The 25,624-nt window shown below is 37.2% G+C and overlaps 1 protein-coding gene across 2 annotated transcripts in view; it reads right to left on the bottom strand.

Annotated features, from left to right (window-relative positions):
- RPS6KA5 (ribosomal protein S6 kinase A5) overlaps positions 1-25,624 on the bottom strand; it is a 73,220-nt gene that overhangs the window by 7,990 nt on the left and 39,606 nt on the right. The window contains exons 2-10 of one of the 2 annotated variants that reach the window (XM_040067050.2): positions 23,504-23,631; positions 22,743-22,826; positions 18,813-18,916; positions 10,719-10,869; positions 9,372-9,533; positions 8,003-8,128; positions 7,098-7,231; positions 3,926-4,019; positions 1,561-1,731 (exon numbers count right to left, since the gene is read on the bottom strand). In XM_040067050.2, the coding sequence (XP_039922984.1) occupies positions 1,561-1,731; positions 3,926-4,019; positions 7,098-7,231; positions 8,003-8,128; positions 9,372-9,533; positions 10,719-10,869; positions 18,813-18,916; positions 22,743-22,826; positions 23,504-23,596 (1,119 nt within the window). In that variant the 5' untranslated portion in view covers positions 23,597-23,631. The remainder of the gene's footprint in view (positions 1-1,560; positions 1,732-3,925; positions 4,020-7,097; positions 7,232-8,002; positions 8,129-9,371; positions 9,534-10,718; positions 10,870-18,812; positions 18,917-22,742; positions 22,827-23,503; positions 23,632-25,624) is intronic. The other variant, XM_040067049.2, reaches the window with a different exon arrangement.

The raw sequence follows: 25,624 nt of genomic DNA, 5'->3' as shown, positions 1-25,624 counted from the left end.
CTGCTAAACAGAAGACTTGCAGTCCATGAAGTTCACAAAGTCTCATTCTTAGTTACATTTAACCAGCCAGACTTTTAAAAAAAGAATTATCAATAGCACATTAGATGTCAAAGTTGAACATCAAAAACATCTGACTGGAATTCTTAGAAAAGCAACAGAATTTCCTATATATCTTTTTACAGAGAAGTGCACTAACCGTATCTATATAGGGAAACCGGCATATCCCATACTAAGTTCATGTCAGAACCTAGAATAGTAACTTTCAAACCAAGCAGGAAGGAGACAAGCAGGTTAAGTTCAACATTGTGGAGGCAATGGATTCTGCAAGCTGTTTGCTAACCCTTCATTACTTGGACTTCCCAGACGTCTGTTCTTGAACATAATGTAGAATTGAAGACTGCCTAATTTACCCTGCAGTTGAAGTTCTGCTTTACTGGGCCTTTATATTCAAAGTGGCAGTAAGACTATGAATAGGAGAGAGAAAGAGGAGTTGGATTCATCCTTTTATTTACTTGCTTCAAAAGCCGTTTTTTTACCCTGCTGATGTGACTCTTGGAAAGTTTCTTTGATGACTTTTTCAGCTCACACGTTAGAATCTCAAAATAGTCCCTCTTTAACTGTTTACTTACAACAGGAGCCTAGGACAGAGATTCTTTCAAATTCATATTTTGGATTGGTTTTCAAAAACAACTAGCAACACCTATAAGACTTCTTTACCAGTTGAATTGGAATCACTATAAAATACCAAGTCTTTCATATCACAGAAAGTAGGTTACAAAAAGATAAAACATCAATAGGAAAGGTGGATTTTTTTTTTTAACTCCAGCTACAAAAGGAACAGCTATTTCCTGGGGAATCATGGCTGTAATCACGCTACAACGTAACGTTGTTACTGGATGAATCAACATTAATCTACACCGTTTTCAGGCTCAAGAAAACACACATCCCAACCCATTGCTGGCAAAAGCACCCACGAAAACACTGGCTCCAGGAAGTGGAACAAAGCCAGTGGTCAATCTTTTAATAGTAAAATGAATAGTCTAGAAATCACGATGCTGCTGCACAACCAAAATATCAGAAAAGCAGTTACTGAAAAATATATATTAATAAATTGTTTATTTTGGGAAACTACTGAACTCACATCACACATCTCTGTTAATGCTCATTTTGTACTTTACTGGAATATAAGCCCTAGTGAGGAAATTAAGGTCAAACAAAAGGTGGAAATGTACAGGCAAAGTACCCAAGCAACCCAGCTCTGCTTATGAACTGCTTCATACAATAAATACACACTAGTGAAAACTGTCCCCAAATAGGCAAAGTATGTTTTAGAACAAGTTAAGAGTAGAGATTGCTTACAGAACTAAAAATGTTTCCTAACAGTTACGTTTACCTATGAACAGAAAAATATCTACAGAATTTGCTAACTCAGGTGGTAACATCTAATTAAAAATACAGAAGTAGAAAACTCTGTAACAAAGGCTGGAGAAACAGATATACATCACGTTCCAGACATTTAATAACTTATTGCCTAAACATTATATATACAAGTCACTATACCTCAGGTTTCAGATCTCTGTGGACTACTCCTACATCATGCATATGGCTCACCGCTGAAACAAGTCTGCGCATAATGTGACTGGCTTCAGTCTCACTGAAATGTTTCTTTTTCTGAATACGTTCAAGCAATTCTCCTCCCTTCAGCAATTCCATTACTAGGAATGTGTGAAGCTGAAACAATAAAAATATAGCATGTTAGAAATCTAACAATTTAATTACAAACCAACATTTAGTCAGGAGTTAGTGCTATTCTGACAGGCTCTCAATGTTTGAAGAAATAGCATTGCTGCTTGTAGTCATCTTGAAGGCCAAAAAAACTACCAAATCTCAGGTGGTATTTTTCCCATCAGTCTTATTGAGACTGAAGAATGTCTTCACCATGTGCACCCACATTTATTAACAAAAATGTAAGGCCACCAGCTAAATGGATATATTTGTAGGGAGATGAAAAGGCTTTACTTAAGCTAACAAGTAAAGATAGAAATAGTTAAACTTTTGCTGCTTAAGCCTGTTCTGATATAAGGAAATGTATCTATCAATATGCACAAGGATTTAAACACTTAAATATTCAAAATCCTTTAAAAACACCCTGAAACTTTATGTCTGAAATCAAAGATTATCTAGAACTTGTGATTTTATCCCCTATAGAGTATTAGCCAAAACTACTCCATCATTAGAATGACAATAGACATCTTCCCAAAAATTAAAGAACATTTTTTTTTAATTAAAAAAGCAATGGGTTTTTAGAAGGCTGCTCTTTTCAAGGCAATCAATAAGCAGGGGCTTCCTTGATTATAAGACAACACTGGCACACAGTCAACTGCAATTCAAATGTCTTGCCATTAAACAAACAGCAGACTTCTCAGAACAAGGAAGTGAAGTCAGCATTCTCAAAAGGCAATGGATGTAGGCATGCCACGGCTTCCAGCCCTTCCCTCCCCTAAATGACAGCAACAAAAGTAGTATTTGCAAGCAGAGCAAAAAAGTTCTGGGAAGCAGTAAAAAAATGGAATTCAAAACAACAGTCAAAGTTGCACACTTTAGGTACCAAGAAACAGAAGCAAAGCTATGTGGACAAAAAACAGTAACACTTAGAACAACCAAGATGTCTAGCAGTGCTTGAATATCCTCTCCTACAGATTTTCTTTATGCCTTGAGAATACCTGACAGGGATGTTAGAAAGGATAAAGAGACTTTTTTCAGTAGAAAACTTCTGGCTCACCAAGAGACTGCAGCCCAATATTATATGGTTGGAATACTAATGTAGAATTTGAACACACTGGTATCAGAGCAAGTTAAAAACTGGAACTTCTTTGTATTAAGACAAACCGCAGAAAGGTCAAAACTAGAAGATTTTCATCAGTTTTGGCCTTCAGAATATTGTGCACAAGTAAGCTGAAGTAGCTAAAAATACAGTGGGTTCATTGGTTGAAAGCAACCGATTCAGTGGCAGAGCAGCCTGGAATTTTTTAGATTCAGTATATTCATTTTATCCAAAGGAAACGAAATGTCCTGTCCTAGTGTACAATGTCCCATACATTGTACACTACCGTACAAATTACGCTACAGACACTGTATCCTCCCAGCTCATTTTAAAGTGTTCTACATGAGCTCTCTGCTGGTCCCAGTACAAAAAGCATGAGGGGGACAGACTGGGATATGTGGAGAGGCAAGAGACCCCTTGTTCCATTACAAAATCATACACCAGAACCACTGAGTAGTCCAGGTTGGAAGGGAGCTGCAGAGGACATCTAGTTCAAAACCCTAGCTCAAACCAGGGCCAACTTCCAATTCAGATCAAATTATTGTTATTTCATACCATGAAGTCTGTATTTAAAGGAAAAAGACAATTAAGATATCTAAATAAACAGATCTTAATAGATTTTCAAATAGAGGCTCTACTTTCACATTTGGTAATTTGGCAAGCTATTTGGTTATCTTCATTAAGTTACTAATGTGTAGGAAAAGATACTAGACACATAATCTTCATATGCAGCATTTCAAAATTAATTCACAAATATTGTTTTAAGGTTTATGATGATACTAGGGGAAAGGTGATAACACATTTCAGTATCACAGATACGGAAATTGGGCCATGAACATATTGTATGATGGTAAACAAACACAAAACAGAACAACGAACAGAATCCCAGCCTCTATTTTTTTCATATTCTGTTTTGATTTGCTAGAGTAACTACAAGATTGTTTGAATGCAAAATTTCTGCTTCATTTTCTATACTGACTAGACAAAAGCCCTAGGAAAAAAGTTGCCTCCACAGTTACAGAATTCTTAAGTCTAAAAAGTTCTTAGGAAAACACATGGCGATATGTTTGGTAGGTGCTGATTACAGTTTCTTCAAAATACCTGGTCATGAAAAACTTCATGTAACTTCACTACATTCGGGTGTCCTTCACAGAGTCTCAGAGCTGTTATTTCTCTCTGGGTGTTGGCTTCCATTCTGGAAAAATTGAGCAGTCATTGTGTACCAATTTTACTGAGCAAATTGCACATTCCAAGTGTTATTTTTTAACTGCTTACAATCCATATTTTTTTACTATTACCACTTGAACACAATTAAATGCGTATTAAAAGTAAGTGGAGAAAAACTCTCCCCATAACCCTGCAATTTAGTCCATTAAAAAACCCACACCCAATTCAAACAATATTTTTAATGCAACTGCAACTTTCTACAGCAAAAGCAGATGTGATATAGAATAGTTTCAATCTAAAACAAACCATGTCCTTAGTCCAGAGCAATTTGACTTCACCTCTGTTACTACCAATATTTGTTAGTTCACCTTTATCTTGGCCCAATCCTTCTTAATGGGGACAAGTACTTCCAAAATTATACGGAAACTATGAACTCTACTAGAAAAAGATTAACATCATCTATATATGAAATGTGCTATACAAATGAATTCCTAAACAGACCATTGTAAAAATCTGAAATGGAAGAGATAAGAGACTAGCTCCAGAGAAAAATCATTATGTAAGTTCTCTTTCAAGTACTGAAATCTATAGCCGTAAAAAGTGAAAATGGTGATTGTTATAAAAACTACATGAATGGCGACAGAGCAGAACTTTTTTCCCCACTAGTTAGATATATTGATTTATTTTTGGCAAATAATGCCTGAAAATTTCTGCCACAACTCTCTCTGAGAAAGGCTAATCCTGTACTGATTTAGAGAATGGCTTTACAGGTAACAGATACAGATAGAATCTCTCACCACACGTGCGTTATTTTTGGTTGCTTTTTGTTTCCTAATTAGGATGAGAACCACAATGAGAATTTTGTGCAAGAGAATTCTGTCTTTCTGTAGGCTTCATATAATCAACAATTAAACTAAGCTATTCCACCTGCACCTGTGCTGCTGAAGTTTTTGAACTGAAAGTGACTTCTGGTCCTCAACAAATTAAAAAACCTGACTCACAGAATCTTTTCCCCTAAGCTACTATTGGAAGGAAGTGGACCTTGCAAACAGATGAAAAAGGTTCAGTATCATGAGCACAAACCTTCGACATTTGTATGTGGGCGTTTCTGAATACTTCCCTCCATAAATTGTTACCCTCAGGTTTCAAACAACCTTGTGAGAAACAAATGGGATGCTCTAAAACAGGAACTCAAGCAGGTTGACATTGTTTCAGTGGTCATCAGACATACAGATAAACCTAAAATTGTTGGCTGGGGGCAGTTCCAGCACTATAAAAAAAACAACACCACAGAGGAACTGTTCATCTGAGCTTTCACCTCAAGTATCATGAAAAGTTTTCCCTAGGTGCAAGATTCCCTTTTTGGGCACAATTAGCCTGGTAGGAGTGAACAATTGACTCTGAGGCTCAAAGAAGTTGCTAGAAACTTATACTTTTCCTTTTAGCAAGATACGGTGGTGTGATTCTCAGAGCAATATTACTTACATATTTTAATTCAAGTTGGGTTTTGGCCAACTGTTCAGAGTGTGGGTTTACTGCTAACTCTAAATACTGTACAAACATGCTGAGTCTGCTCACACCCTGCAATCCTAAAAGGAAAAAAAAATTAAAAATCTCTGTATACAGATCACTTCTTACCTTCATTTAGCCTGAGCCACTAAGATGAAGGAGAAAGAGCAAAAGAACCCATAAGTAATATAATTCAGGGACATAATCTCTAAAAGTTAAGTTCTAGGGGAAAAGTCAATACGAGTCTGCTCACTTATCCAGAAACAAAACACACATTATTTTAAGATGAGATGGGAGCACTGATCTACAGCTCTGCTGGTACCACAGAAAAAAAACTTGTGAGTGTAGACACATGACAGAGATCTCCAAATTAAAATACCCAATGTAGGTGTCTACCACACACCACTTAATGTCTCTTCGCAATGAGTGAAATTCCTGTGAATCCATCTTACAGGGTGAACTAGTTCACTGTAACATACATACCTAGAGTAGGATTCAGTGGCCTAAGCATAGGAAGGAAGAGCCTGGAAGATGACATCAGCCATGAAGACATCTACAAAAAGGTAGTAGTCACAAGACTGATGGGAACCGGAGGACAGAGAAGACACCAACAGATGCTAAAATGGCACTATGTAGATACCTATATTTAAGTTACTGAATCCCACTTCTAGTGCAAGACAGTTTTAGGCAGGCTTCCATTAATTTAGCAGACCTCAGAAAACTAACTCAGACACCTACACTTCAGCTTTCTCTTCTTGAACTTGTTCTTTTCAAAAAGCATATGATGAAATGACAGACACTTAGGTGTGGTGGATGGGTTCTTCTAGAGTCTAGGGAAGAACAGAGGTACAGCCAAATGTCTTGGGCAAGAGATCACTGTCAACTATCATTCTGAGAGCAGAACATTTCTACTCTGACAGCATTCCACTCTGCAAAATGAAGGCAAAAATCCATCTGCTACTCAAAGAATCCCTTATCTTTATTTTTCTCTGGGCAGAAACTCCCAGAGATATCCATACTTGAAGAGAACCAGATAGTACCTGTGTACAAATCGAGTCAGCTGCATTGATTGTGGTGTTCTCTTCAGAACACCCAGGAAACAAGATGTAACTTACAATTCCATAGCCTAATTCCATTTTATTTTCACACACACACACACACACATACTTAGATCTGAGGAAATCCACACTGCAGACCACTCTTAGAAGCAGTATCCTAAGGCAATCAGTTTGGCTGCTTAGGAAAGAGAGCCTAGCATAAGCCTATGTTCAGTTCACTTAAGTCTCAAGGTAGAGGAACCTTATACCTTACTTTGCGAGGAGCAAAATTCGGAGAAATAATGGTAGAATACAACTAGGAACCAGAAAAGTACTCTCTAGGTTTTTTCTTACGTCCCAACTAGAATAACATTTTACTTCAAAAGACTCTCAGAATCTTTTAACGGTCATAAGGTTACAGTAAGTTTCTGTAGATTCACAGAGCAGGAAATAATTTTAAAGTTATTTTTCCACTTCCAAAAATGTAGTGAACATTATTCTACTCCATGGGTGACAGTAAGCAAAGAAAATATTTTTATTGTCTTATAGAATATTTATACCTTTTGCTAATTATTTTTACTGCATACTCTTGGCTAGTTTTCTTGTGTAAGCACTTTCGACAAATGGAAAAACTTCCTTCTCCCAATGGTTTCTCTTTCAGATCCAGTTCATAATGATGATAAAATGGAGAGTCCTGTTAGGAAACTGTCTGTATTTAGTTTTGCAGAATACTTATAGTATACACAGTCAAAGACAAAGAGTAAAATTTCATGAGAATTTTTCATCTACATTTACAACTGTAAAAGAGGTCTCTTTTTATTAAAATATAATCTTAAGTTTTATTGAATAAAATGCATAAACATTATTCTAGCAATCAAAGAGTAAAGCTTACATTACAATAAACAAACATAATCACTCAATAAATCATTACTACTGCAACAGTTGAAGATACAAAATATTCAGACAAACAGGATCAAAGATGGTCATACATACATTTATCCACAGAACTACGTGCTTATTTGAGGACATCACAGTAGCACATGTTCTTATAAGGCTTCGCACAACTATACACTCTTTTGGGTAAATATAACATAGATGGAATTATTATATGATTCAAGTCGCTTTAGAAATATCTACAGTGGTTGGCTGAACAAGAACTATCAGGAGTATTATTATTATTATTAATAATATTATTATTATTACTACTACTACTACTACTTCCACTATACTTCAGTCTTCTGGAAAACTAGAAAATCACCTCATTTTTCAGATTAAACTTCAACCATTTGTTAATAGTATCACATGCAAGATGTGATGGATCATCAGATGCTTGAATCATCTGAGGAGTCATTACAGAGAATTGATAAATGAATGATGACTATTTTGTAATCCGTAGCCTAGCTTATGAGTGCTGCTTGGGAAGTTAATTTAACCAAATTAATTTAAGTCTTGATATTATTATTACCTTCATCATAGCACTTCTGGCAATAGTTGTAGTTCCAGGTCGCTCATCCCCCACATAAAACTGAAAAGGATCTACTGTAGCTGCATTGCGTTTAAACAAAATAGAAGGTGCAACGAAAGAATATCCCTAGGAAATTAAAACATCAGAAAAGGATATAGCTTGATACTGTCGCACACAAACCACCATCATACATAAGAAACATCCGAAGTTCCAGAAGAATTTTTCAAGAAATCAGGATTTTTGTATCATAATAGAGAAATTGTAACTTACTCTGTTCAACATGAATAGGTATCTTCCTGGAATTAGGCATATGATCCTCCACAGTTAAAGACAAAACAATAATATTACAGGAATTCTAATGAATACTAATCTGGCTCAGCTAAATTGCTCTACAATAGCGATAAAGGCTCATACTTCGAACCAGCCAGATCCCCAGGACACCGGAAAGGTGAGGCATGAAACAGTTTGCACGTTGTGATGTAAGCATCAAGCAATTTTAAATGGATAAACTGTATCAATGTGTGTGGGCAATGATGGGCCCAGTTTCACAGTAACAATAGCTGTGACTACCGCTGCAGGGTGAATCAGATGTTACTAACACATGCATAACCTGCTTGCTACAGTCACTGCAAATCTAACAGGTTCCAAAAAATGACACTACATTCCTGTAGCCTAAGGATTAAGCTGCTCAAAACCAGACAATAAAAAGCAACAAAGCACAAGGAGGGGAAAAGAGAAAGCAATCCAAACTGCCGTTCACCTCTGCAGCTTTGGTACCAGGTTGGCTTGCTGTTTCTGCCTATTTGACACCCAGACTTTGTAGTCTAAGAAGGGACTGTTCTTTAATAGGAGGGAACAGCAAGGAAAGCTTTGTTACTCATCTGGATACATCAGTCGAATAACTAGAGCACTCCTACAAAATGTGGAGGACCTCCTTTCAGCTCGGCAGGTAGCTCCCACTTTCCAAAGGATTACTTCAGCTAGCACATAATGTGAGCTACATTGTTCTTGTCGAAGCCGGCAGCCCAGGCTGATGGAGTCAAGAGGCCAAGACTCGTAAGGGATGAAGAATCAGTAAAGAACAGACTGACTTTAGTCCAGCAAGTAGGACACTCAGCTGGGAACGGAGAATCAAGGAACTTAAAATTAGCAGTAGGACTGTTTCCACCTTTTTCATTTTGCAATTGTTCAACAAAATGCCCTGGCAACTGGGACTAGAAATTACACAATTAATTCCAAAAATATAATAGGCGAGGAAAAAAAAAAAAAAAAAAAAAAAAAAAAAAAAAAAAAAAAAAAAGCTTCTATACAGGAGGAATTATTCAAAAATCATTTTCTTTAAAAAATTAATTTGAGTTCTTAAAAATACCTGAAATATTCTTTCTGAAGTCTGAGGGGTTGCTGCAGGAGAGTATGTTGGATCCATTTCTGTAAACTCTTCTGCAAAATTACTGACATCCAATTCATCTCTGATTACTGGTTTAAATGGAGCTGGTATTTTTTTAGCAGCTAAGTCCTCCCAATTCATATTCTAAACAAAAAACAGAAAAATAAGTTTGAATTAAATGAAAATTTTACAGAAAGAGACACTGGAGAGAGAGACTTGTCCACACACACAGTCCTAACTCCCTTTGCCATATTCCACAGGCAAATGAAAAACATTCAAATTACGCTCTACTAATTTGCTTAGTTAAAGCCAAGCAGTACCATACTTATTTGTATGTAGATAGAATCCAATCAAAAAGAAAGTCAATATAATTAAATGTAACAGTGGAGGTGTGCCAAACAATTTGTGCGATGGTCCTTGAATTTCTTTCTCTATTTCAGAATAAGCAATATTTATATTTTTGTAAGCCATCGCGCATAAAGTACCTTCAACTTTTCATTGTTGATTTCTATGCTTAATTACTGATGTTAGCTTTCAGAGCCCTGAGGGCATAAACCTCCAAATTCTTACTTAAAGGCATGATTAGAAACAGGAAGCATAGAAATAGCAGTTGTGAGAAAAGTGCCGTGTTACTGTAAAGCAGTGGAACTGAAATTAAGTAAAAAATAGAAAGTGTTATATGATGACAAAATGTATCTCCCAGTGAATTAAGGAAGTTTAACTCTGCTTAATTCTACTTAACTTAAGAAGCACCATAAATGCATAGTTCATTTTTTCAAAGAAAGAACACAATTTTAACCACAGTGGATAGAACACTACAGATATGTACACAAATCCAACCTTCATCATGGTTTGAAAGCAAATATTAATACACTGAAATCTGAACAGAATTAAAATTTGCTAAACAAGACTAAAGATTTAATTAGGCCAAGGAAAATAGGGGAGTTTGGTGAATTTTATCAATATTCAGATTTTACTAATAATGCTAGTGGCAATCTTTTAAAAATCCTTCTAAACAAAAACTACCAGAACAACACAACATAATTTCAGTGTTTTGCATCAAACCTTCTGATTTAAGCAGTGTGTCTTTTGGCTTCTTCAAGTAACTGATAGAGACAGAATATATTAAAAACTCAGCATGCCCTTCTAATACACACAAAATCCATACAATACAAACACATGGATATTCTCACTAACTTCAAAGCAATTATTCATGCAATTAATATGTCTCTAAGCTGTTTTGTTAACAACAGGATTTCCTTAGACTTTGATTTCACATGCACTAATGCGGATTAAGTGGGATCTGGTGAGTTTTTTTGCTTGTTTTACCTGGAAAAAGGGATGCTGTTTGATTTCATCAGCATCAGTGGGACCACACCCTAGCCTCTTCTTGGGGTCTTTCATTAAAAGCCGCTGAATTATATCCTTAGACAGAGCACTCATTTCTTGTGGATAAGGTGGCTCACTCTTTAATATTCTCCTTTAAAACAAACAAAACAGCGTGGTAATTACTTAAAATGTTGAGAGTTTAAAGAGTTACCATACTAATGGAAGCGTTAACATTTCACTTAAACTTCTATTGTACCCAAAAGCAGGAGGATGACAAATATGAAACCAACTGTTTTTTAAATGAAGGAAGGCTTAAGGAATTGTGGACATGAAACACAACATCTGAAGAGAGAAATTATGTAACTCAATCCACAAAAAGAAAACAATCCTCATTTCACATACTGAGTTTACCATTTAAAAGAACTCTCATAGCTGCAACAGATAGCTCCACAAAGAAATCAACTTGATGCCTAATAGCAGTCAAACCAAAAATAATTCCAATATCAAAAAGTATTAGAAAATAAAGGAAAAAAAAAAAATCCCATATTTGGGCCATTGGAGGTTTGCCGTCACCCTCTGTATCGTGTGCAGTGTCCATGCCCTTGTCCCAGAAGAAAGCACTATAACTTGAAAAGTTTTACAGAACAGTAATAATAATAATCATCATCATAATCATAACTTCCCCACCTCCTTTGGGTAGCCTGTGTCAGTACTCAGTCATACTTGCTGTAAAAAGGTGTTTCCTAGTGCTCAGAGGGAACATCATGTGTTTCCATTTGTGGCCCCTGTCTCTGGTCTTGTCACCAAACACCACTGAAAGAGTTCCCTCTTCTGTGGACACTCTTTTCAGGCATTTAATGCACGATCATGAGGTGTCCCTGAGCCTCCCCTTCTCCAGGTGGAAGAGTGCCAGCCTTCTCAGCCTTTCCTCATATTGTCATCAGCTGGACTCTCTCCAATATGTCCAATATATCATTCTCATGCACTGGAGAGACCAGAAGTGGAACCAGTAGTCCAGATGTGGCCACACCAACGCTGAGTAGAGAGGAAGGATCACATCCCTCAGCCTGATGATACTTCATGTAAAGCAGCCCAGGATATCACTTACTGCCTTTGTCACAAGGCCACATTGGTGCCTAACGTACAGCTTGGTGTCTACATAGCCTGATGCATACTCTCACTGTGGTGACTGCATAGTAGGGCTTACAGTGCCTCAACTAAACACAAACAGAAAGATTTTGAAGCTATGAAAGACTGAGGCTGAAATGACATGAATTTGTGGCAATACAAAGATCTCAACTATTAAATGTTTCTGCCAGAGCTTAAGTTGATCACTGCAGGACATTCCTAAATTTTGTTTAGAGTTACTGCATGACATATCCTTATAGTTATTCCATGAGAAAATTTTTATCTTGAAATCTCTAGCTTCTTGGATTAGTCCAAAAATAGATGCAAACAGATTGCTTCCTAAATAATCTTGTTCTGGCAGTGTGGAAGGACAAAATCAAGTTCAAAATGCACATATCCCAGGGGTAGCTTCTACGGACATAACATCCAATTTCAAGCAAACAAAAAGACAAAGCAAGCTAACCTCTTGGTTTAAGTAATGCTTAATGGAGTTAGGAAAATACAGTCTGAAATTTAAGATGGTGTAGAGGTCCAGGATTGGGGGGTTTTTTAAATTATGTATATCTGCCAGTAAGGGTCTAAATCACAGACTTTTTGCTAACAGAAGTAATGGCAACCATAAGACTTCTCTTCAACTTCTGGACACATTTTATTTTACAGAAAAGGAGAAGAAAGCACAATATTATCAAATAATTTTTTAATTAGGGATGTTAATACCAAATTTGAATATCACCAAATGAGTATTCTTACACTGCAGAATACTCTGCAGTGTAAGAAGGTGGAGAAGATTCAGTCTCTTCTGAAATCACCAATTTCAGGAAGGGGAAGCAGGTAAGGAAGTAAGAAAACCTTCCTGTTCTAGAGACAGAAGACAGGAAACCTTGATAGAAAAGTTACTTTATTTACAAGAGGACCAATGAAATCTACAATATTTTCACAGCTTTAAAATCACTGCAGTTAGAGAAGTCCGAAGAAGTTTCTTTATCAACCTTTCTGATAAAAGAATCAGAAAAGCATGTAACAAAGATCCTGGAAAATGACAAGTTTTCTTTGGGGTCTCGGAAGGGAGGAAAGCTCCTCCAATCAGTAATTTTTGAAATTGATTTCTAAAGCAGTAAGACTGAAACTCTTAGAAATCAAAAGGGAAATTCTAGAGCAAGTTCTCTTCCATACACTCTAGGAACCTCCTGAACTGTTTGTTTGCCCTCTGCTGTACTGTATTTCCAGCAGATGTACAGTAAGTTTTCTACTGAGAAACAGCTTCCATCTCTTGATCCCCCTAGAACCCACTGCAGAAAAGGTAGCGTTTTGCCATGTTCCATTACAAGGAGATCCATGGAAGATGCCAGTGGCTTTAATTCAAAAATACTTTTGAGGTTGACTGATACTAGAAAACACTGCTGACATTCTGTATTGGTTCACAGAATCATATTACAGAGCTACCTACTTTAGAAGTCCCAAGAACTACATAAAATTATCATGGAATTGAAGTAAGTGAAGCTGCAATCACGTTAATTAGGATGGAAATCAAGCTGCCAGAGAAGAAAGACCAGATTGGATCAACATGTGAGAGAGCAGAAATTTGTGAAGCAGTTTGATCAAGTGAAGAGAGTCTGGTTTCACTAGTTCAGCATTACTGAAGGGCTGTACTGAAGGTTACTCAAGGCTCTAACAGCAGTCCATACAGTGTTCAGAGGAAGGAAGCTGCTTGAGTCAAAATCCTTCTATAAAGCTTCTATAAAGAAGCTATGGCCTTTAGCATTGATGACCCTTTCCTTTTCTCAGTCATTGCCATCGTTCTGTACATTTCATGTTTATGGGGTTGTCCACATAGTTCATGGTAGTGATCCAGTAACAGCAACAGATGCGAGCAGGAAGAATTAACTATCCAAAGTGCAGCTGGAAAAGCTGAAAGAATACTCTGCTGTACTTGTTGCTTTTCCTGGCCTGGTATAAGCTCTCTGAGCTGGGGCAAGCTGAGATTACTCTGCTGATGAGAGAACTCTGGCTGTACTGAACACTCAGAGAAACCACTCCATGCACATGTCAAAAAGTTTAATACTTTGCATGAATCATTTCCATCTTATCCCTCTCTATGGCAGACCATGCAGAATGAGGAGCAACTCCACTGTTATTGTTTTTCAGGTACTTGGGCTCTGATGAGATTTCCCCACAACTACTACAGACCAAGAATACACATGATAATGCAAAGGACACATTTAAGGATGACAGGGAAGAAAAGGAGATGCCTAATCTAATTCTACAGTGCCTTTTGTGTGTCTTGAGGTGATTTATGATGACAGTCTATTCCCTGATCCTCTGCTCTATGCCCAAAGATGTGTGCTGTAATCTTTAAGTTGCGGGGAGGGCGAGCCTTGGGCACTCTGGCCGATTTTTTTCAAAGCCTCAGTCCCCAGGTGTCCAGGGTGCCAAGGGGTTTGGGTTTTTTGCTTGGCTAGCTTGATTTTTTTTTGCTAGCCCAGGCAAGAAGTTTTTTTCCCTTTCCATGGCCTTGGAGAAGCTGCAGCAGCAATCCATCGGCAACTTTTCCGAGGCAAACTGGACAGTTTGTTTAATTCTGAGACAAGAGAAAAAGGGACCTGAGAGACAGGAGTCGGTCAGGACCAGCAGTAGAGGGCTTGCTCTGTCTTGACCCCATACCTCAGAAAAGTTGAGCTGGAGAGAGAAAGCACACCAACTCCACCTCCTTCATCTGCTGTGAAGAAGGGACCAATGCCAGAGACTCAGGTTCCCACCTTTTTGCCCAAACTGCTGCTTGAATCTGCAGTTTGGTTTTTTTTTCCCCTGAGAGAGGAGCCACTATCTTCTACCAACCATGTAGTGAGCTGGTGGAGTTTTTTTTCTTTCTCTGTCTTTCTGGGTTTTTATTTACCTTTTTCCCATGCCTTGTGGGCATTCTGTTTGTCAATAAACAAAAGGCTTTTTCACTTTCATCCACTAGCATTCATATCCTATTGGTGGAAAAGGATTGTTGGAACCCTTTTTAGCAGAGATGACTCATTCCAGAGTATTTTCTCCTAAACTTGTCTCTAAACTGAGACATTCTCTTATAAGCATCATCCCAAAAGATACATATCCATCTGGATGCACAGGGAATAAGCAACCCCAAGCTGTAACCCTGTAGAAGGGCAAATGGACAAGACTTCCAAAGCAGTTTTCAGCCTCATATTTGAGAATGATCCTGTCAACTCAGAACTTAGTCATGCCCAACTCTCTTTTGTTCTTTTGTTCCAGCTTGGAGCAGTCAGATACGTACATGCATCCCTGGTTCTAGGAAAAGTCAGAAACTTTGCTACAATACAGATAACTTTCTTAAAACCACCTGTTTTACTGAATGGTTGAATGGATATATAGGCAGACTCCCTGATGCACTCTGATGTGCATCTAAACATCATTACAGATAGGCAGCTAAAAGCTCTAGGACAAAATACCAAGAAGAAATCATTCAAATTAGAAGTTGGATTTAATGATTGTTTTGTCTTTTAAGAGATCTAGCAGTCACTAGAGTGAGTCAGTAATTAAAGAAGGAAATCAATAAAGAAGGGCATCCCAGTATACAGCTGTTATGCACCTTCCCAACAGCTCTGTGAAGAAAAGGTTTCTTGCAGGATCATCAATGAAGTATCTCCACAGACTGTCAAATTTCAGCTGTCCTCCATGAAGTTTAAATAAAGTCTAACCAACTATGCCAAATAAAGACCACGGGCTGCTATTGGTCTTAGTAGGCTAATATGGCATCATATGTTTCTATAGATTATTTTACAGATGTATGTATGTATTTTAAAAAAGTTTCTATCTATTCATAAACCTAAAGATGGTAAGATTTTCTAAACCGCTGCACAGCTGCAAACTAGTACTCCAAAACCTTCCTGCTCATTTTAAATCCTATACATGACAGGACCCTCAAAAGTCAGCCCCCTAAAATGGATTTGTCCATCTTTCAGTTCAGTGCTACAAACTACTTATAGTCAGTGAAAATACTGCATGTGTAATCAACCCCAGCCCTTGCATATGCCTTTTCAGGATGGCTCTTCTCCTTGGCTCTGTGGCAATGTAAGTTCAGAATTCTCAAAAATAAAAGGAAGATTTGGGAACAGAGGAAAAGAAAGGGGAGAGGGAGCACTAGAAAAAGAGAGATGTTGGAGTAGTTATGTGTTTTGGGTTTTTTTCATCAAATTTAATAACCCGTAACACAGAACACGTGAACAAGAAGTCTTCAGAGACAGAGATGAAAGACAATGTTTGCACTTACTTAATCTGTATTTTCCATGAAAGAAGTCCACAGTGTCGCCAAAAAGATTATGATAAAAGAACAACATAATTTCTCATCAGAAAGAGGAAAAAAACCTAGAAACTACACACTGTTTCAAACACAAGAACTGAACTCTCCCTTGGAGAGATATTTTAGAACAAAGTTTCATGCTCAAATTTAACAACAGACAGCCATTGTGCCACATGAGGAAGTAAAATTATCTAAAAATATCTAAGACTACTTCCTACCTAGGTAAAATTAAAGAAGGACCTGGATCCATTTAGAAGATGACTTTTTTTCCCTAAACCCAGAAAAATAAAACCATGCTTTCAACAGCTTGTGAGCAAGTAAAAACCAGAAAGATCTCTAAACCTGCTGCAAACAGCAAGTTTAAGCATATTTAGGTTAACCAATGTAATTTCTGGTTAGAACAACCTTGCTATCAAGAAAGAAGTTTGTACCAACTCATCTCTCTGTGCCAGTAATTTCACTATCAGTGGCAACTGTCACTATTTGGCTTCTGTTTGCCTGCTCCACACTACCCTCAGTGGTAGTTCCAAACACACTCCTGTTGCTCCCCAAGGCACACAGTAGTCACTGTTCCCCAGAAGGTTTCACATGACTCTTCAGCAGCCAGGGCAGCAGCAATGTTCTTGTATGTTCTTAAAAGGAATGTAACATTTATGACATAAACTGCAGACACATAACACTGAAGTCATCCAAGAGAGAAATTACTATCAGTGAGGATTTTAGAAACCACTGGGTCTTACGAGTATAGGAGTAACACAAGACAGATGAAATCTAGTCTGAAATGCCATCAAACGCTGGGAATAAGAAGATTTCAGCTAGATAGCTGGGAAGAAGAACTACAAAACCAGAGGGTCATCAGTTAAAAGTGACAAAAGAGGAAAAGAAATTAGATCTATCAGACCAGCACTGGCATCAACAAGAGGAACCCAAGAAAAAGGAAGAAGTATTTTTTTTGTTCAGATGATAAATTATTTCTTCCTTTAACCAAGATCTTCTTGAAACATCAACAAGAATAAACTGTCCATATGTAAGAGAGAACAACAGAAGCTGAGTTAAGAAAAGGCTTTTCCAGGAAATATCTTCAATATAGGAAACTGTAGGATTTTAACTTCTAAATTTATCAAAATAAAAACTGAAATACTAGAGGACTGTTGTCTGTAGATGTGTAGCATTAACACCCACCAGAACAAAACCAGACTGAACAGCAACACAGTAAACTTGCTACAACTAAAGAAAGCAAGTTATTAGCTGTCAGAGGACAGATGTTAACAACCTCGCACAATATCAGAAATATTACTATCTTAAAAAGAACAGAAGATCCTACCAAAAGAAAGTCGTCCTGTAGAATGCATAACTAAAAAGTTTCCCAGTTTTTCAGGAACTATATCTGTAAAATTCAGTTCAAGGTTCTCTCTAAAAAGAAATGTTACCCCTTGAGAGTCCCATCTAGCAGATCTTGGGAATCAAAATTACCAAATTCAGTCATGGCATAAGTAACCAGTCAACCAAACTTCTAACCTTAAATAGGGCAGAAAGAGATAACTGAAGTTTTAACTGCAATATAACGACCAAGCAGGTGAAGTCCTGAATTTTCTTTCATTAATGTACTCCCCTCTCTCCTGTGTTTTTTTCCTACTGACCGTCCAAGTTTCCTGCTGTGGTAGAGAAGTAAAAACCAATAAACAGGACTTAATCTCCCAAGAAACTGCCTGAATTTATAACATAAGTAAAATAAATTATCTAAATAATTGAGTTATGTTCTATCATCCATTACAACCTTAAATATCAAGTGATTTCAGGTGAGGGTCAGAACCAGGAATCTTCCAACAGAAGCAAGACTATTCTTAGTTTGGGGACTGGACTGAAAAGCTCATTTTGACAGCAGTTAGCAATTTGAGCAATTCAAGACCTCAACTTCCTGCTCCAAAAGAAATCCAGTAAAAGGAAATTTTTGTTTTGGGAGAGATTTCAGTAATGTGTTCTGGGGAAGCTTATTGCTTTGTCTTTTAAAAATGCTCCAGTGCTTTTACACAAACCTTTTAAGTCTGGAGATTACAGAATGCAACAGAAAGTTTATATGTAAAAGATAAGAATGGTATAGTTCATTTAATTCCTGTAAGTATCATATTCATTTCTTCTCAGATATGCAAATTGGGCTAGGAAAGATCTTTGTTTTATGCTATACACTAACAAAATACTTGTAACATTACTTGTAACAAAAAGTGGGAGTAGGGTACATTCTGACACTTTAAATCTAAGGTCTGCCAGAACAACCTAGCAAGAGCTGATAAAAAAAGGTATCTATAGCTAAAGATAAGCATAATGTATTCAAATTTGGAATGTGATAATTCTATTTACATTTACTTTGATATTTCATTTGATATTTCCTCTTCAACAGTAAACATGGAATAGGGCTAAGTATCTACAAGGCTGTGGCTCCACTGTAGTTTAAACAAAACAGGTCTTTTGTAGTCAGTTCTATTAGCTAATTAAACTTACCTACTTTCTGATCTTGTTCTATTGGACAGAACTGGAGCGCATGTATATTACCATGGCATTACTTTCTTCCTAAATTTTAAATTAACAAACTCTCACAAAACATGTATTATGGCATAAGGATCATCTGTTAGCAAGCACATGTAATTCACTGTTTTGAATCTTACCTAGAAATCTCTGCTTGGGAATTCTTCTCTCCATCAACCGTAAATGGTGATGCTCCAGTTAACAATTCATACATAAGAACACCAACACTCCACCAGTCAACAGCCTACAGAACAACAGCAATTATGTATATTAAGATACACTGAAGTAAATTTGTTAACAAAAGAAGGAACAGAACAATCCACTTAGAAAGCAACTAGCATAGGAAGAATCTACTTATATACACATACAAAGGCAAAACAGGATACAACGAAGCCTAAACAACTGTGGTACTGACTGAAGGTATTTTCTGTGATAAATTAATTTTATATTGAAATCTCTCCACTTAGCTTCTTCAACTAATTTATCAAGCTGAACTCTTTCCATTGACTACTAAAGTTGCTTTTGTTTTCCCAACAGAATTAATTTTGACTTTTATCATTGTGATGTGATACGAATTCTAATACATACTCAAAATAACAGAGGAACCTAAAGCTTGCTAAGAAGTAGTAGAACTTGAACTTTTATAAGCTTGGGAACAAAATTAAAGAATGTTCAAAAAGCACAAATTAAGATTACAGTCCACAGTTAATCCAGGCACCTGAAAATGCTCTGAAATTACAGAATGGTTTGGAATGGAAGGGATCTTAAACACCATCTTGTTCCAACCCCCTGCCATTGACAAGGACACCTTCCACTAGATCAGGTTACTCAGAGCCCTGTTCAACCTGGCCCTGAACATTTCCAGGTACAGATCATTCACAGCTTCTCTGTGCAACCTGTTCCACTACCTCATCAGCCTCACAGTAAATAATTTCATCCTAACATCCTACATCAATCTCTCCTCTTTCAGTTTAAAGCAATTCCCCCTTCTCCTATGTGAAAAGTCTCTCTCTAACTTCCTGTAGGCTCTCTTCAGGTGCTGGAAAGTCACAATGAGGCCTTCTCCAGGATGAACTCAATTCTCTCAGCCTTTGCTCACAGAAGTGCCCCATCCCTCTGATCATCTTGGAGACCCTCCTCTGGACTGTTCTCCAACAGGTCCATGTCCCTCCTGTGCTGAGGACTCCAGAGCTGGATGCAGCACTGCAGGTGGGGTCTCACCAGAGCACAGCGCAGGGGTAGAATCCCCTCCCTTGTCCTGCTGCCCACACTGCTTTGGATGCAGCCCAGGATACATTTGGATTTCTGTGAGTGCACATAGCTGGGTCATGTCCAGCCTCTCACCCACCAGCAATCCAAAGTCCTTCTGGGCAGAGCTGCTCCGATCTGTTCATCCTCCAGCCTGTTTTGATACTATGGGTTGCCCTCACCCAGGTGCAGCACCTTGCACTTAGTCTTATTAAAACTCATGAGATTTGCATGCCCACTTCTTGAGCTTATCCAGGTCCCTCTGGATGGAGTCCCATCCTTCAGTTTTTGATTGTTGCCGTTAATAATAATAACATCAGTACCAACAACAACTTTTTAATCTTTAAATATTTGGACCATTATTCGTCTATTTAAGTTCCTGAAATTTTTCACTTAGGTAGTATTTGCTTCTCTCAGGTATTCCAAACCTGAAAGAATTTCAAGGAATCTGCTTAAAAGCACAGTTCCTTCCTGTTACTAGACCTATGACATTTCCAACCTTGCACACAATTTCAGCCAGTTCATGTTTCACCTGTTTGCTGCTTCACTCAGGCAAAGCTTTCAGAAGAACCATGTCTCCAACATCCTACTGCTGCAGTGGATCACAGATGAAACAGTGGTTTTGTTTATTAAAGAACTTTAGAAAGGATCTAGCATGAGCCTTGTTACTCCCACTTTGACAGTTTACTGCATTTTCATTCCTGTTACTTTCCCTGCTATCCATTTTGCATGGACAGCTCCACGTGGTACAGGCCCTGCTCAGTTATGGTCACCCAGTGCCACCGCTGCATCTCAGGCGCCTTAGAGAGATGGACCATGGAAACACATGGGATATTTGGCTTGCTATACAATAATCATATTATTCATATCTCTCATACCTCATAACGTAAAAAAACCTTCTGTCTTTTAAAAGGAAGGATGCTACTATGAATAATAAAGGAGGCAGTTTAGTCCTTTCAACAAAATTAATTACAGGTGTTTGAACATCTCAAGTTTACAGCCATGAAATCTGCAAATCAATGAAACTTCTGCTCCACTTATGTTGGCAATATTAATACAATACAGGAAGACAACAAGTGAAATCATGACAATTTGGCCACATATTTTATTTGGTTTTGCTTCAAAATACACAGAATCTGATGTCTCATATATTCAGCCAAGAGCGTCTAGAAGAACTACCTGAAGAAGTCTCTGTAGTGTTACTAATTATCTTTGCAATATATAAATCTCAGAGAAAGCCCTAAAGAATTTCTTCTTGGCATGTGTTTTTCCAAAAGAAAAGGAGGATCTGCAGAATCAGAAATCAAACTTTAAAAAATAAACACTGAAATACTAGAGCAAGTCCTTGAGACAAACACTGCAGTCATCTAGAAGAGATTACAGATGATAAATATTGATTAATGAGAGCACAGCATACTAGAGCAATCTTGTTTTCTCTTTTTGTAAGGTCTATTTTGTTAGATATACAGTAAGTATAAAATACACTAAAAATCTTCTAAAATGACCATATATGATATTGCCAATGGTAAGGTAGTGAGTGTGTGGTATAAACAATTAACATCACATACATAAGTGCAAAATCACCCCTATTGCTCAGCTATCAGTTGCTATCAAACTGTGAAATTATTCCTTATAGAAGACTGTATGACTCAGCATGATATCTGACGAAAGTATCAGAAAGAACCAAAGCTAACAGAACACAAATTCCTCTTTAAGTCAGCAACAAGACTGAATCTGTAAGCTTTGAGAAGCCAGAATCATAATTCAAGGTGACTGAGAAACTGGAGTGATGCTCTGGAGGTGGCATGACTAAAATGAGAGTGCAGAAAAGAGCTTCAATTCCTAAGTTTTTTAAATTCATTTTTTAATAGCAACTGAGCAAGCAGTACAGTAGAAAAAGATGAAGCGGTTTTAGCGGAATTCAAGGTAGGTGTGAGACAATGACTAAGTGAAAAGAATCAGGGAGGTCATTTTGCTCTACTTCAGCCAGATCCCAGCTGTGCCCGCTACACTGCTCCCTAACTGAAGGTAAACTCAGACCAAAAGAGACACAGAATGCATAGAGAAGGAAAAGAAACAACTTTCTCAGGCATAAGTCAGAGACAGCCTGCTATAAAAGGAACCACAGTCAACTACACCCCATGACCCCCAACAAAAAGACAACTCAACTCAGTCTACAGCAAAAAACCAGAGATTAAATATTCTCCAAAACTTCCCAGTATAGTGAGCAATCAGAATAAGTTATCGAGGAATACGGTAGAATTATTTTGGAGAGTAGGGGTTTTTGTTTGTTGCAAAAATCATCTGTCAATTACTGTTGTCTTGATCTTTTCTATCAATTACTGACACTTTATTGCTTAATAAAACTTGAATTGCAAGCCAAACAATTTTACAATGAGAGAACTCTTATAACATTAATAACCTATCCCACATCCCAATAAAGGTAACAGATTTCTCTGATATCCAGTTTAAAATGTATATCAGAATTGGCCACAAACCATTTTCCACTCTGAACTAGTTTTTTTTATGCAAAGGCATATAAGTGTCAACTAAGTTTATTGTCTCACAGCATATTTAGAACAATTTTTGAATAGAATACAATTAAACCTCAGTACCTTTATAAATATGACTTTTACTTCAGATTAGAAGAGGAAAATACATCAACATAAAATTGAAGACACAGGAAACAATCCATCTTAGGACAACCTTAAATAACACATACTTAAATCAGATAATGTGCCATATTTTACAAAAACCCCTCAAGCTGAGAAATATGCTGACTGAAGAATTAGTTTAGTTTCAGCAATAGACTTAGAACATACCTTATCATGTCCTGCGTCTCCCCCTCTTACAATATCTGGAGCCATATATTCTATTGTTCCACAGAAGGAATATGCTCTCTCGTTCTAGAAAACAAAATAAAATTTACATCAAACAATTATATTATACAAGTAATATGGGATAGATATGGCTAACAGTTCCGAGATGCTGGCAGCAATTCTTCTCCAAATAGCTCAGAACTGCTAGCTAAATAACATTCCATCATATGTAGAGATGTATCACACAATGCTACAGAATATTTAGTCTTCTATGAAAAAATAAAATGTCATAAGTTTGTGTTGCAGTTTAAGATAAGCACACAAAAATTTATCTACTAACATTTAGAAAAACTCTCCCATAAGTCTAAATGATCTATACATTTCAGAACTTTGCAAGATCCCCAGACTAACATAGATATACATTCTGAAGGCTGCAATACCAATATTCTAGATAACAAATGAAACTTTTCATTAAAAAGGGAATTACTAGTAAGATGTACAGTTTGACTAAATTGGATACAAGATCCTTTGAGTTCCCCATATTTAGGAATTCATTATGACCTCTAGAAAAGTTGTTTTCTTTTGCAACAAACATATAAAAAACAACATTCTCTCAAGAAGAGACTTGGAGAGAGACAGGACAGAGAAGGGGAAAGGCAGACAGTGTTGTAAACTTAATTTTATTCTATGTACTGAAATATTCTCTTGTTCAAAACTAAGCTGCTTTCACAGGCATGTATAATTGTTCCCTGGTAGCGATTTACCTTTGAGGTCAACATGAGGTCATGCTGTACCTTGCTAATGACGAAAGCACATGTGTTTGGGCCATGCAACATTGTTCCTCCCTTATCCTTCATGCTTCTAGCATTTTGGGGAGAGATCCTGATAGGTCCTTTAAAGAAGAGTGTTCAAAAAAGCAAATATTTCAAAAGTCAGGTTTTACATTTGTAGATTCAGGTTTGGAGTTCAAAACAGGTGCTATATAAAAGACTACACTAATGAGAAGAAGCTTCTAAAAGTAGAAATAGTGCTCTGTGCTACCCTAAGGTATAAAAATTAAACAGTCCAGCAGCATATTATTAAACTGTATTTCTTAAAATACATATACTGTGGTTTTCTGGGGTAAAATTCTGAGTTCAGAATAGTTACAAGGCCTCATTTTGTTTAAATATTAACTTGAAATACTAACTTCTGAGACAAAACAATTTAATAATGAACTTTTCATGATTCCACTTTCTTTTAACACAACTATTGTTTCTCTTTGATAATCTTTTCCAGTACCTGTTATTTCTAAAAAATATAGTGTGATAGAAAGCACAAATAATGTCAGAAATTCCTAGCCCTCCATCAGAGAAGCTAAACCTATTCAATCTCTCTGTTTTTCCTTCAGCTAGGAGGGAGGGAGGAATAAGGGAGAAAAGGAAAAGGGAAGTGGAAAATGCAGAAAGAAACTGCTTTCACTTGCTACCTTTCCAAAAAGTAAAGATAATGTAGCCAAAGTGAGATATCAAGACAACTGCCTGAAAGCAAAGCACTCTGACTCCAACTATAGATTGACACAGATCTGCCTTCGTAAGATACAATGTCCTGACTTCAAAACAGCTGAAGTCATAAAATCCAGATACTTCTTTGTTAGAAACCTTCATTTATGCTGTGGTTTATTAAGTTATAAGCTTCATCAATTACATCTATCTAGCTGTTACTTAAAGAACACAGGTTTTGGAGTATGACGTTTCATTAGGAACACTTAGGTAAATTTGTCACTGTTAAATACACCTATTACAGCAAGTAACTAATAGTTTCTGCTGTTATGCACTGTATGTGGGTTTAAAACCATTTTCAAATAATGTTATCTCCAATAACAGTTCTATTTTCTGTCATTTTTTGGTCTCCTGGGTACATCAGAGACACAGACATAGTGGAGAGAGTCCAGCAAAGAACCATAAATATAATTAAGGGAACCTATGAGGAAAGGCTGATAAAGCTGGGAGAGTTTCACCTGAAGAGGTGAACCTGAAAGCTCAGGGAGATCTCATCGATGTACAAAAATGCCTGAAGGAAGCATGAAAATAAGAGGGAGCAAGGCTCTTTTCAGTGGTGCCCAGTTACAGGACCAGAGGAGGAAACACTATTTTACTGTGAAGGTGACTGAGCGCTGGCACAGGCTGGCCACAAAGGTTGCAGATTATCCCTCCTTAGAGATATTCAACAGGCTTCTTGCGGGCAAGCAGCTCTAGGTGATTGTATTTGTGCAAAGGGTTGGGCAAGATGACTTCCAGCAATCCCTTCCACTCCATGATTCTGTCACAAAATGCCACTGTAAGCTGTATTTCAACATTCATTTTGAAACCATAGCCGAGTCTTATTTTGTACCCCCTCCAAATTTACATTTCATTCAATTGTATAACATAAATCCAAATTCCAAGAGGCACATTATTAACACTTCCATGTTATGAGATATAAGACAAGAAAGGATGCTCTTGAAAAACAACTAAACTTGGATTACCTACAGGTGAATGCTCATTCAACATGCACATCTGGCAAATACTTGAGCTTAAGAATGTTTTTGTCTAACATAGAATGCTCCTTTTCTTCCCTCACTCAGCATACCTGTCTTAAACATTGTGGCTCTCTCCTGTGAGTTGCAGAACAGCATGCAATTAGACACTAATGGATGGAAACAGAAGTGTGGGTAACCCAAAACTAGTAACTCAGTACAATATTGACCTTGTCTTTAAACAGGTGTCATTATGTTTGTTCCAAACCAGCAAATCAGTTTTGCAATGTTTACAAATAATCTGGAGATTGTTTTAGTCTTCTAGCACACAGCAGATGGTTATGGTTTCTCTTTCTTTACCAAGTTCAGCATCATTCCTGAATGTTTA

This window comes from Hirundo rustica, chromosome 6 (assembly GCF_015227805.2).
Source record: "Hirundo rustica isolate bHirRus1 chromosome 6, bHirRus1.pri.v3, whole genome shotgun sequence".
NCBI classification, from domain to species: domain Eukaryota; kingdom Metazoa; phylum Chordata; class Aves; order Passeriformes; family Hirundinidae; genus Hirundo; species Hirundo rustica.
This window is presented reverse-complemented; position numbering and strand designations above follow the sequence as displayed.